The following is a 13903-nucleotide window of genomic DNA, read 5'->3' as shown; positions in this document are numbered from 1 at the left end:
GTTCTCTAGTTATACACTTAAGATTAGTTATATCTTGATCACTACTATATATATATGTATAGGTCCATGATCAATTGAGATTTTTTAGGCTAATTGAGAAATGAGATGCAACATCAGCCACTCATTTTTATTAAATGAGTGGTCCAAATTTTGCCACAAAAAAATATTTTTAGATTAATTTATTATGAAAGGGTATAATGGTAAATTTAGTTGAAAACAAATGAAAACTAACTTCTCCCCTCTCATTCTTCTTCCCTTACGCCTCCACCTTCTGCTCATCTCCTCCTCCACTCTTTTTCGACCCTTCTCGCTGATGCTCCGCCTCAAATCACGGCAGCGCTCCTCCTCACCCCGTCACCAGCTCCTTCCTCGCCGGAGACGCCGCCGGAGGTGGAATCCCTAGCTCGTCGTCCGACGCCTCGAGCAGATAGCCTAGATCCGGCCGCGATTCGCCGGAATCCGACACCAATTCGACGATTCCTTCCTCAACCTCCCCGGATTCGCTGCAATCCGACGCCGATTCGACGATTCTTTCCTCAGCCGCTCCGGATCCGTGGCTGGAAGTGGGAGATGTAGTGATTTCCTCCTCGAAACTCTTCATGAACGAGTCGAGGTCGTGGATGGAAGTGCAGAGATCAGAATCCTCGTCGATTCCGTCCAACAGATCCTCCCTCAGCCGCTCCACCTCCGGCGAGTCAATCACCTCCGACTCCGTCTCCGTTTCTGTTATGGAATTATCAATTAAGCTATTGCATAGTTGTATACTATGATGCTTAGAGAAGATTAAGTCAAATAGTTGTTATTTTTTAATTACAATAATTTTTTTTGAGTTGTTGACAATATATACAAGCTTCTGACAAGCTGTTGACATTTGATATACAAGCTGATACATTTTACTATAAGTTGTTGACATTTGATATATAAGCCGGTGACACTATGACAACTATGGTGCATATCGTGTCAACGACACATACATGTCATGTCAACTACGGTACATATCGTGTCAACTACACATACAAGCCATGTCAATTGTGTTACAAGCCATGTCAATTACACGTACAACCATGTCAACTGCACATAGAAACCATGTCAACAACAATTATAAGTCATGTCAACTAGACATACAAGCCATGTCAACAATCCGACACATTAAAACACGAAATGACACTTATACCCCCGTGTTGACATAATGTGATAGCTGTTGACATTTAGTTAATCTTGTGGATTAGTGGCTGATATTGCATCTCATTTCTCAATTTAGCTAAATAATCTCAACCTAACAAGACCCTATATGTATATATATATATATAGTTAATGAGTTGGTGACAACTTTGTATAAATGAAAATGCACATATTTTTATGGGACGGATGGAGTATAAAATAGTACTCCCTTCATCCCTATATGTATATATATATATATGTATATATAGGGTAGTGATCTATGGCAAACACCCCCTAACCAAATAACTAGAGAACAAATCACAGCCACAAGATCAAGAAAATCAAGGGCTAGTATTAATACATGTAATTTTCTAATTTAAGGAGAAATTAGTTCCTTCAATCACAAATTTACTCCATAATAACAAGGTGGGGTATTATGGTAATTTTGTAAAAGCTTGATATTAAAATCAGGTTAGGTCGCCCAACAGAAGCTTCGAATCTCCTTCCTCTGCATCTTCCGCAACCGCACCGGCGTCTCCAACGGCCACCCCGTCTACACCGTGGTCTCTGGCACATCGCCGCCGAGGTCTTCTCCAACATCGTCACCGCAGTCGAAATTCAGGCTGCCAACGGGGATACCTAATGCCGATTTAATCCAAGTGGGCCAGAATCTGACCATTCCGCTGCCGTGCAACTGCGATGAGGTTGACGGAAAGGTGGTGGTCCACTACGGGCATGAGGTGGTGGTCCACTACAGCCTATCTATGTACGAGAATTAACGAATGCGAACTCTGCGTGTGTGAGATGAGGTGAAAAATACACATGCAAGGAGGAAACTGAACTAGTTGTGAGATATGAATTCAGTGTATTGCGTGTTTGCTGATAAATTTGTGTTCAATGGATTCAAGGTGGAAACTATAAAAGTGAACTGCTTGTGAGATAGGAAGTCAGTTTATTGCGTCTGTTCGCAATTGGTTTATCAAATTTCTATTCAGTCGATTCGATTCCTCCGATTCTGGCAATTTAATCAAAAATTTAGTCTACAATCACAAATTTACTCCATAATAACATGCTAATAATGATGTGTTTTGTAAACAAGAGTGAAGTAAAATCATGCTAAGAGTGATGTGTTTTGTAAACAAGAGTGAAGTAAAATCATGCTAAGAGTGATGTGTTTTGTAAACAAGAGTGAAGTAAAATCATGCTAAGAGTGATGTGTTTTGTAAACAAGAGTGAAGTAAAATCATAGTAAGAGTGATATGTTTTGTAAACAAGAGTGAAGTAAAATCATAGTAAGAGTTATGTGTTTTGTAAACAAGAGTGAAGTAAAATCATAGTAAGAGTGATGTGTTTTGTAAACAAGAGTGAAGTAAAATCATGCTAAGAGTGATGCGTTTTGTAAACAAGAGTTAAGTAAAATCATGCTAAGAGTGATGTGTTTTGTAAACAAGAGTGAAGTAAAATCATGCTAAGAGTGATGTGTTTTGTAAACAAGAGTGAAGTAAAATCATGCTAAGAGTGATGTGTTTTGTAAACAAGAGTGAAGTAAAATCATAGTAAGAGTGATGTGTTTTGTAAACAAGAGTGAAGTAAAATCATAGTAAGAGTGATGTGTTTTGTAAACAAGAGTGAAGTAAAATCATGCTAAGAGTGATGCGTTTTGTAAATAAGAGTGAAGTAAAATCATGCTAAGAGTGATGTGTTTTGTAAACAAGAGTGAAGTAAAATCATGCTAAGAGTGATGCGTTTTGTAAACAAGAGTGAAGTAAAATCATGCTAAGAGTGATGTGTTTTGTAAACAAGAGTGAAGTAAAATCATGCTAAGAGTGATGTGTTTTGTAAACAAGAGTGAAGTAAAATCATGCTAAGAGTGATTGTTTTGTAAACAAGAGTGAAGTAAAATCATGCTAATATTTCTTTTTTTTTCACCGATTCGGATTTGTGGATTATCATCTCCAATCTTTATCTTCTTCATTTTTAGAATGCAATATGAGATTAATTGAATATTGATGGCAAAAGTTTATTAAAAGGAGAGGATAAGGAGGACTCTCTCTCTCTTTCTGCGACTGCAATGCGACAAGGAAAACATCAAAGGGAGCATGTTGAGGGGCGAGGTGGTATCGAGAAAGGCAATCATACACTGACCGCTTCTCATAATCATACAAACACTACGCACACACTTTCAAGCTCATATTTACATAAACAAAAATTAACAATGACGGCCGCCTTGTTGAGATGGGCTCTGCGGAGGAGCGCGGCAGCGTCGTACATGTCGATCTGTGCCTTCGCTTCGCCGCCGGGGCAGCAATGGAAGGTAGCGATTTTGGGCGCCGCCGGAGGGATCGGACAGACACCATCTCTTTTAATGAAGCTGAATCCGATGGTTTCACACCTCTCACACTATGATATCGCCGGAACGCCTGGTGTAGCCGCTGATGTTAGCTACGTCAATACCAGATCTGAGGTTCTGCTTCTTCGATTTCTGTTCGTTTAATTGTTCGCGTTCACTTTGTATAGGTTTTGAAGCAATTCCCTGTAGTTCAAATTAAGGAAACAGTGTAATTGTACGCAGATTTAAATTTAATATTGTAATTTCCAAAATTACCATCAGCATATTTTCTATAATTAAAATAAATAATATTTGTTCCATTAAGATGTGTGGTTGAGATTTGTTCTCTAGTTATACACTTAAAATTAGTTATACATTGATCACTACCCTATATATATATATAGGGGCACCTTATTCTCCTTTTCACATCTTACATCCTTTTTCCTTCTTAATAATACCCGTTAGATCTAGGGAATCGACGGATCACATTGTTTCAGTAAATCTACTTCCGTGTTGCATTATAGAAGGTTCGTAAATGCATTATAGGGGTAATCTAGACATTTTGGCCGAATATGAACCGCCATATTTTTGGAATACACGACTTTCGTGGGATTTGAAACGATCTCAATCTTCTTCTTTCTTCATTCATTATTCTTTCACCCCATCCCACTCCTTCCACTCTCTCCACAACCGAAACCCTAGACAACTCCCTCCCAGCGCCGCGTCTGAAGATTGGGGATTTTGTCGACCAAATTTCAGAGGAAATAGCTATCACCGATAACATCTACTCAGAAACACCGATTCGTTTCTACTATGTATGTTTCCATAGTGATTTAGGCGTCTTTTTATCGTGATTTTGCAGACCCACGTTGTTAAAATTGAATCTTTGAATGCGCCGAGGCGCAGAAATCTCTGAAATGAGTTGTTCGACTAGGGTTGTCACTGATTATCCTGACGTAGAAATTGTGTTGTGTTAAATAAGGATGGAATTAGGTCTCTTATATTTCCGTTGTATGCCAGGCTCAAAATGTCGAAAAGAGGTCGTCCGCGCTCCCAAGCTTCACAGGATGCAGGTAATTTGTCGTCGCATCTTGTGCTTTTCAGTATCGGATTAGTTTATTGTGTATAATGGTATTCCCATGTCTGTGTGTTGTTTGTATTAACTGTGCTAGAGAATAAAATAGTTAAGATTACTGTGTGCACTTTTTAGGGCATACTGTACATTATGTATCATTATCTATGCATTATATTGCTGTTAACATGGAGTGTTGTTTGTATTGTTACAGAGGATTCAGATTGAGGATTAAATATAGATTCTTTACAATGTGAATTGACAGTTATAATTATCTGGTTGATTTTATGCATTATGGCTAAGATTAGTATGCTCCATTAATTGTTCTTACATCATCAGTTTTTCCTTGCTGTACGTAGTTATCCGCATTAATCTCATCTGATTTTGTTTTTTTATCTGCATTGCATTATGTCAAAGCATAACAGCATACATTCCAGGTTTTGTTGCATTTTAGAGGTGTAAGTAGTGTCATCTGTGATGTACAACATAATGTTAACAAAAAATTTTATGTGCATTATTTAACTTACACTATGCATTATGTAACATGATATATGCATTGTAGTCAGTATTTTAAGCATTATTGCCGGTCTTAGCTGTCGTGGTTAAGTTTAATACATTATTTATTATGACTTACGCATCATATGTTGTGGTATATGTATTAATGGTGTTAGCTGTGGTGTTTAAGTTTAATTCGTTATTTATTATGACTTAAGCATCATATATTGTGCTATACATATTAATCAGTAATCAAATTCAGTTCATGATGTGTTTTTCGGTCCATTTCAGATAACCACCTTAGAGTCGACAAAGACAGTGTTGTCGACGACATTATTCCCGTGGCGCTAGCAAAAAGATTTAGGGAGAGGTTAGCCGAGATAGGCCCTGGGACCTCTGGTAGTCAAGGTGAGCCTAAACCACCTACGGGGCGAAAACTTAGCACAGTCTTTGTTGGAAGACTTAGCACTTTAGATATTTTTACAACCTTGAATACACTGAACAATGTTTTTGAGCATAGTCTTTCTAATTTTGATCTTGTGAACACTCAGCCGAACCGTATGTGCATTCTTTTTAATCAGACGGATACAAATACTCTGTGTGTAATTGGTGTATTATGTTATTTGTCTTGTTTGTAATATTTTTTTTGTCTGTATAGGTGGCCAATTAACTCTCGTAATGCTTAACACATGCCAAATAATGCACTAATCCTTGTGCGCAATGCAATGGCAACACTAAATAATGCATTTTTATTATACACCTAATAAATTAAGCCCCGTATGTAGTACGCCTTTATTTTATGTATATCATATCTGCTTATAATGTAAGTATTCGTATTAGATTATGCATTACAAAACTTTGTTTGTGTATTTTACACAAATAATGCAACAATCGTTGTGCGTAATGCTACCGCCTCAACTAAATAATGCATTCGTTTATTGCACACCTAATAATTTAAAACATATATATACTACGCCTGAATTGTATGTGCATCATATCTGTTTATAATGTAAGTATTCGTATTAGATTATGCATTACAAACGTTGTTTGTGTATTTTACACAAATAATGCAACAATCGTAGTGCGTAATGCAATGGCAACACTACATAATGCATTCGTTTATTGCACACCTAATAATTTAAAAAATATATATATTACGCCTGAATTGTATGTGCATCATATCTGCATATAATGTAAGTATTCGTATTAGATTATGCATTACAAACGTTGTTTGTGTATTTTACACAAATAATGCAACAATCGTAGTGCGTAATGCAATGGCCTAGAGCTACTGTTTGAGGCCTAGGTATATGGGCCTAGGTATATGCATTATTGAACTTAGCCTGTGCATTATCAGTGATGTTTAATGCATTATGCGAATGTGTTACGCAATCATTCATGTGATCTGATTAATTACGTTGTTTGCATTAATATGTAACCATTAATATGTGCACATCTTTACACAGAACGTTGTTTACCTGGTATTATGCATTATTAGATTTCATGTGTACATGGTTCAAAAGGTTTTAACGAGAGTTCCAAAAAATGTTTAGTATTACTCATTTGTGCATTATTTTAAATAATCTGTGCATTCTGTAACCAGTAGTGTGCATTATATAGCATATATTATGCATTATTGTATTTTGTAATAGTAAAAGTTTGATATTTAATTTTGATGATTACATATCAGAGAAGCTGCTACGACTTGAAATCGATGAAACAGTCGATGATGTTATTCCAGAGCCCTAGCACAAAAATATAGGGAACGATTGGCCAAGGCAGGCCCAAGCACGGCTCCAGAACAGAGTGAGGAGAAGAAAGCCAGGGGGGAGAGGTCGACCATCTCTATTGTCGACAACCAACGTCTAAGTTTCTAACTGTAGTATATTGTTATTGTACATCCCATTAAGTGTGTGTGCATGATAATGAAAACCTTCAATGCTAACAATGTACAGTATCAGTTTCGTAATATGTTCTAAGATATATTGTTTGTCAAGTATTTTGCATTATTATGTACATACTACACCACATGGTAACGAGTAATGGATACTAATGACTATATAATGCACAATATGTGAACTGCAATGCATTCGAACAAGTTGTACCGTGTTACGATGTTTGGCACACTTTTCTTGTTTCCCTATGAGTTTAATAAGCTTAGGGGCTAGGGTATAGTACGTAGACATTAATAACAAATTGTAAACCGATACGAATAATGCACCAAATTGTAACGAGTAATGGATATTATTGAATATATAACCTACGCGCTATGCATGTGCACCCCAGATGAATTACCGCAATTCGTGTATTTGGACAATGTTTTTTAGACTTAAAACATACTACACCCTAGCCCCTAGGCTGGTTAAACCCTTAGGGAAAACAAGAAACGTGCGCCAAATATCGAAACATGGCACAACTTAAATTAAACGCGCCAGGATAAATGTTCAATACATATCACAAATAATGCATTACAGAAACTAAACTACGCATTATATTATAAAATATGTACATCATGTATATCAGTTAAAAAATAACTGCGCGCTATGCATGTGCAACCCCAGATGAATTACCGCAGCTCGTGTACTTGGACAACGTTTTTTTGACTTAGAACATACTACACCCTAGTCCCTAGGCTTGCTAAACCCTTAGGGGAAACAAGAAACGTGCGCCAAACATTGAAACTAAGGCCAAACTTAAATTAAATTTGTGAGTATAAAAGTACATTATATATCAAAAAACGTGCATTACAGCACTTACAACAAGCATTATATAGTATCATGTGTACATTGTGTATATCGGCTAAAAACTACTACCTAACGGATATGATTCCTAAACCTTAGATGAACCTTAGATGAATGACCGAAACTCGTGGACTCAATGCATACTACAACCTAGCCCCAAGAATTCCTAAACCCTTGGGACAAATAATAACCGTGCACCGAGCAATCAATCTCGGCTTAATATTTCCACATAGATGGAAGCTACTTGGTCTTCTTGTATTAATGGGCCAAGCGGTGAATCCTGCTCTCCACCAAAATCAACCTGAACTTGGAATCCTTATCCTTCTTGTTCCTCTCCAAATGCTTCCTGAGGGCCACAACCTTCTTAATCAAGTGGTATAGCTTCCTGGAAGCGGTCCTTCATTAATTCCTCCAACCTATACATTGCAGATGACGTTTTATGCATTATACAGACAATATAATCCATTATGCATAATCATTTGGAGCATTATTTGTACCGGGTTAACGCCAAAAGGTATGATTCATACTCGCGGGCGATCAGTTATTTTCTCTATCCTATACATTGCCGATCACGTATTATGCATTATATAGTCAATACAATTCATTATCCGTCATCTTAAACGTTTTTTTGATGTGTACGTACCATACCCTACCCCTTAGGCTTATTAAACCCTAGGTGAAACATGAAACGTGTGCAAAACATCAAAACTACTAACCGATATTTAAAACCTAAAGGAATAAGGCATACTATCGGTCCTTCAAATATTCGTACAACCTATACATTGCAAATAACATAGTATGCATTATACAGATAATATAATGCATTAGGCATATTCATTTGGTGCATTATTTAAACCAACTTTATTGAGTACAACATGTACATTGGAATCTTACGTGATTTATTTTTAGGTCAAACACAAGCTATTCTTATACGTTTTTATTAATGGGTATGTACTATACCCTAGCCCCTAGAATTATTAAACCCTAACGGGAAACAAGAAACATGTGACAAACATCAATACTACAACCCGATATTTATAACCTATACATTGCCGCCCCACGTATTATGCATTATATTGGCAAAAAATGTCATTATACTCCATCATTTGGTGCATTATTTGTACCAACTATAAATAGTATAATATGTCAATTGGAAGCTTACGTGATTTATTTATAGGTCAAATACAAGCTATTCTTAAACGTTGTAATTAATGTGTGCGTACTATACCCTAGCCCCTAGACTTATTAAACCCTTAGGGGTCAAAACAAACGTGTGCCAAACATCAATACTACGACCCAATACTTATACCCTATGCATTGCCGCACACTTATTATGCATTATATAGTAAAAACAATTCATTATACTTCATCATTTTGTGCATTATACGTATCGTTTTAAATTGCTGCACTATTCAAGCCGAGAGCTAAACCCTGAAGGAATGTTTCATAATCGCGGTCGGTCATTATTTACACTATCCTATACATTGCATTACATAAATTACGCATTATATAGTCTATAAAATAGATTATCCATTACTATTTGGTGTATTGTTAGTATCAATTTACATAACTACATTAGCCACGCCATTAACTAGACCCACAAGGACTGATACGTACTAACGGTGCATCATCATGGTTTTGACTCTCACCCTACATCATCATGGTTTTGACTCTCACCCTATACTAAATCAACAATCCACAACTATTGGGCATCCACAGGCCATAACAAGAACCCTAACGGACAATAATTGAAACCTCGCCAAAGTTGTTTTTTGCAATATATCGCAACACACGAAATACGTGCTCAACAAGTATCTGGATAACAAATCGGATCTGAATTGGTATTGATACCTACGATACATAAACAAATACACGCATACGGAGAAAATAGAATTGAAAAAAACGATTATAACAACGCCGGCGTAACAAGATTATAACAACGCCGGCGTAACAAGATAGAAAACCCTAGGATCGAACAGCCGAGAGAGACGGAAATTGCAACGACCCAAATACTATGCTTCGAATTTCAAAGATGGAATACTGCAAAAAACTGCGTCTGGAACGCGTGAAGAAGATGAAAAAAACGGAAGATTTCATGGGAGGATTTCATGGAATTTTCCTTAACCACCAAGCTATTATTTCCCTATAATGCCCTTCCACGTTAAAAATTGTATTAAAATGTATTATTTAAGTTGAATATTTTCGGCCTTAGGATGTAGAAAATAAACGGTTGAGATCAAGAAGGAAAAAGGAGGAAATATGAGAAAAGGAAATGAATACATCCCTATATATATATATATATATAGGGTTTTGATCCATGCAAAACCATTCTTAATACAAAAATGCAGAACCAAGCATACATAAGTCATTTTTAGGTCATTGTAAGCTTATATTTACGTCATTATAGTAAGGATGACATGAAATGATCTTAACATGACCTCAAACCCAAATTTTATAATATGACCTAAAACTGCTTTACAATGACCCTCCGTGTTTTTGTTTAATTATTGACCATTGGATTGTCAAATCTCATGGTCAGGATTTTGTCTGGATTTTGTATTGAGATCAAGTTTTGTATTGATCATTTTCCTATATATATATATATATATATATATATATATATATGAGTTGGTGACAACTTTCTATAAATGAAAATACTCATATTTTATGGGACGAACGAAAATAGAAAATGCACATATTTTTATGGGACGGATGGAGTATAAAATAGTACTCCCTTCATCTCAATAGATATGAAACATTTGATTTTCGGCACAAGATTTTATACAATGTTGTTTTGTGAGTTAATGAATAGAGAGAAAAAAGTAGAGATATTGTTGTTTTCATTTAATAAATGTTTTAATATTAATAGGAAGTCAACAAGAAAAATATTTCATTTTTAATGAGACAGAAGAAGTAACATTTATGCAGTTTTATTTTGCAATGTTATGTGAAGAAAATAAAGTAAGAAAGATAAAATAAAATAGAAATAAGAGATTTCTGTTTTTAGTAATGGAGATAAATAAAAAAAAGGAAGTAGGTTATCTTGGATTGGATAGAGAAGTACTAGAAAATCAAATGTTTCAATGAGGATGAAATAATTTGATTGGAAATTTGAGTGATTTCCAAGAAAGAGTGGATTAATGCATGATGATGAAAATGTGAGTGCTAGAAATTGACTTCCCGGTGCAGCCTTATCAGTTAAAATCATCATATCTCTTCGTCTTCGTCTTCGTCTTCGTCTTTTTGGTTTTGGTCACCATGTGGTTTCGCTCCTTTGCTTGCTTCTTTCTCCTAGCTTCTATTTTCACCTTTTCTAAATCCGAAAACGACGATGACTCCTCCTACGCCAAACACTGTTCTTACTTATTTCCTCCATCCTAGCTACGAACATGACTTTCTACCTTCCCTCTCTACACCCTACTTCTCCGCATGGAACCAGGCCGCCGTTACCACTACATACAGAAGAATCTCCACAGTGTCTTATGCAGAATCCACGGTGCTCGCTGATCAACCTCTTCAGATTCAGGACTCGCCTGTGAATATGACCTACAAAATAAGGATCCACCCTCACTATATTGGCAACTCGAGTAATCAAAGTATCTCATCACCACCGAGTCTCGAAGAGATGGAGATCACAGCGGAAGGAGTGTACAATGCTGCAAATGGACACCTCTGTATGGTGGGGTGTAGAAGGATTGTTAACGAATCCTTCACTTTCAAAGACTGTGATGTTTGGATGGAACTCCAGCTGCCTCCGTTGAATAGGCAGAGAGACAGCCTTGCAAAGGGAGTCATCAGAAGCACAAGAACAGGAAAGGATTCGCTTCACTTTGATGACCTCATACTCCAAAGTTTTGTGTACTATCGTGGAGAAGCTGAGCGATCCATATGGCGGATGGACTTGGAGATCGGGATGGTGTTGGTATCCAACACGCTTGCCACAAATCCTGCTCAATGTGGTGAGGGGCTCAGCGGAGAAAGCCTTGTCTCGTCCGTTCTACATTGGGACAAGCACGGTTCAATTGGTGCCACATGCTTATAACCAGTACAGGGCTCACAGCTTCTCAAAGTTTGATCTGAATGCAACCTACTACTACTACTACTACTACGCGAATCCAGCTGCGGACATGTACTCGACCTCTTGGGACATCGTAATCCCGTGTGGGGTTATCGCGTTGGCGGTGGTTGTGTTTGTGCAGCAGCGCCATGGCGGCCGCTGCATTCTTCCGAAGAGACTGATGAGGGGTTTGGAGATGTATGAGAGAGTTCCCACAGCTGAAAATCAGTGAAGGCTAGCTAGTACTAGATGCTCCTTCCATGCACCTTTTTTTTTCCCCTAGTCTTTTTCTCTTTTTCTGTTTTGTGAGATTATGCTAATGTAACTTGCTTGTTTTATTTGTAAAAAATGTTTAGTATACAACTTAATAATGTATTACTTGGAATCTTGACTTAGCTGAAACTCAATTGTTCTTTATGAAAAGCAAGTCAAGTAGAAATATTTAGGGCAAGACTAGTAGTCTTAGTAAATTGTAGTTAGTCAATGTACTCCATTATTTTACTACATGATTGATGATGATGATGATGTGCACTGTGCACACAAGCGCAACAATTTACTGTTTAAACGCATGGATTTGATACAATTATTTGATTTCCTATTTTTCTTTGCTTGATTTCTAGTTTTAGAATATTTTTTTTATTTAAACTTTGAAATACACTATCAAATTCAGAAAAGCTTATAAATTATTGATGATTGATAAATTATAGTTGTAGATTTTAATTATAATATCAGAAATCATTCCTAAAATTATAACGATTACCTCTTGGTATTCAAAGAATAACAAATGTTTTAACAAATGAAAAATGTTAAACAAAGAAAACAGAAACCATACAAATTCTAAGCATTTTAATTTCATTTTATTTATAAAATCAAATAATTTCTTTAAACTCCTACCAAATCAAAACATGCTTTTAAATGACGGATAAATGAAGTAGAATATATAAAATCCTATGCAAAAAGATAAATATTTTATATTTAATGAGACGAAAGGACTAATTTTTAGTGCAATAAAAAGTATATCAACTCCAAAATAATATGTTCTCATTGCAAAGAATATGTACTCTGAGGCATATGTTTGTTACTATGTCATATTTTCAGAAGCATAATATAATTTTCTTAACAACATCTTCAACTCAGATACATGGTGTCATCATTTTCTAAAAATAAGACTCTCTCTATCTCTCTATCTGAGGGTGATTGAGTCTTATCTTTCTTCAGACTGTCCTATGGTAGGTGAGGCGTTTTATTTTTTAGCAAAAACTTTATTATCTATTTCTCTCTCATACTTTAAACTTTTTAAATGTCGTACACAAAAGAAATGTCTTAACTACCTTAGAATACAAGGAGCCTCTTTTTTGCTCTACCAAAAGGTCGACATAGAAAATATTTTAGTAGAAGCTCCAAGCCTCCAAGTGTATATATATTTTGTTTAATTAGTACTGCTTCATCTTCCTCTGTCCCATTAAATGTTAAGTGCTCCCTCTATTCTTATACTTTAATTAGTATTCCATCTTTCTCTATCCCATTAAATGTTAAGTACTCCCTCTGTTCAAACATTAAATATAAGAGCATCCACATCCAAATGTGGGCTTGATACGAGACAATTATTATTATTTATCATATATCTATTATTTTGCCCATTAGTATTATATTAGCATATCTTTACCATATAATTAGTTTCTTATTCCATAAGTTAGTGTATTTAGCATTATAAATAGGGACTTTGTTATTCATTTTCCATTATTCATGAAATAAGATAATTTACGTTACTTTCTCTTCTTCTACAATACAAACCCTAGTTCTTGTCGTTGTTGATCGTCGGGCAAAGATTCCCGCGACTTCACGGAGGAATTGATCCTAGTTCTTGTCGCTTGCGATCGACGGGTAAACGTTCCCGCGACTTCACGGAGGAATCTAATCGAGGTTAAGGAGTACATCCTTAACAACTGGCGTTTGCATTGTCGAACTCATTCTTTCATGGCGAATCGTGTGGCAAACCGTACGGAACCGATGGTGGTGACTTCCGCCGGTGTCATAGTCGGGGGAGA

The 13903-nt window shown here is 36.3% G+C and overlaps 2 protein-coding genes across 2 annotated transcripts; one reads left to right on the top strand and one right to left on the bottom strand.

Annotated features, from left to right (window-relative positions):
• Positions 1-346: 346 nt before the first annotated feature.
• LOC121803935 lies at positions 347-3136 on the bottom strand. The gene is made up of 2 exons (XM_042203509.1): positions 3091-3136; positions 347-723 (listed from the first exon to the last, which is right to left on the bottom strand). The coding sequence occupies exons 1-2, from the start codon at positions 3134-3136 to the stop codon at positions 347-349; spliced, it is 423 nt and encodes a 140-aa protein (XP_042059443.1).
• A 240-nt stretch (positions 3137-3376) lies between these two features.
• Positions 3377-6806, top strand: LOC121803934 (malate dehydrogenase-like). The gene is made up of 5 exons (XM_042203508.1): positions 3377-3625; positions 3679-3719; positions 4511-4563; positions 5349-5465; positions 6748-6806. The coding sequence occupies exons 1-5, from the start codon at positions 3377-3379 to the stop codon at positions 6804-6806; spliced, it is 519 nt and encodes a 172-aa protein (XP_042059442.1).
• Positions 6807-13903: the final 7097 nt, after the last annotated feature.

The sequence above is a fragment of the Salvia splendens genome, chromosome 5, assembly GCF_004379255.2.
Source record: "Salvia splendens isolate huo1 chromosome 5, SspV2, whole genome shotgun sequence".
In the NCBI taxonomy this organism is placed as follows: domain Eukaryota; kingdom Viridiplantae; phylum Streptophyta; class Magnoliopsida; order Lamiales; family Lamiaceae; genus Salvia; species Salvia splendens.
This window is presented reverse-complemented; position numbering and strand designations above follow the sequence as displayed.

Coding starts and splice junctions, on each gene's coding strand:
- LOC121803935 (XM_042203509.1), bottom strand. CDS start 3,136: ATGAAGAAGATAAAGATTGGAGATGATAATCCACAAATCCGAATCG. Junction 724..3,090: donor TAATCCACAAATCCGAATCG/GTGAAAAAAAAA, acceptor ATTCCATAACAG/AAACGGAGACGGAGTCGGAG.
- LOC121803934 (XM_042203508.1), top strand. CDS start 3,377: ATGACGGCCGCCTTGTTGAGATGGGCTCTGCGGAGGAGCGCGGCAGCG. Junction 4,564..5,348: donor CCAAGCTTCACAGGATGCAG/GTAATTTGTCGT, acceptor GGTCCATTTCAG/ATAACCACCTTAGAGTCGAC. Junction 5,466..6,747: donor TGGGACCTCTGGTAGTCAAG/GTGAGCCTAAAC, acceptor ATTACATATCAG/AGAAGCTGCTACGACTTGAA.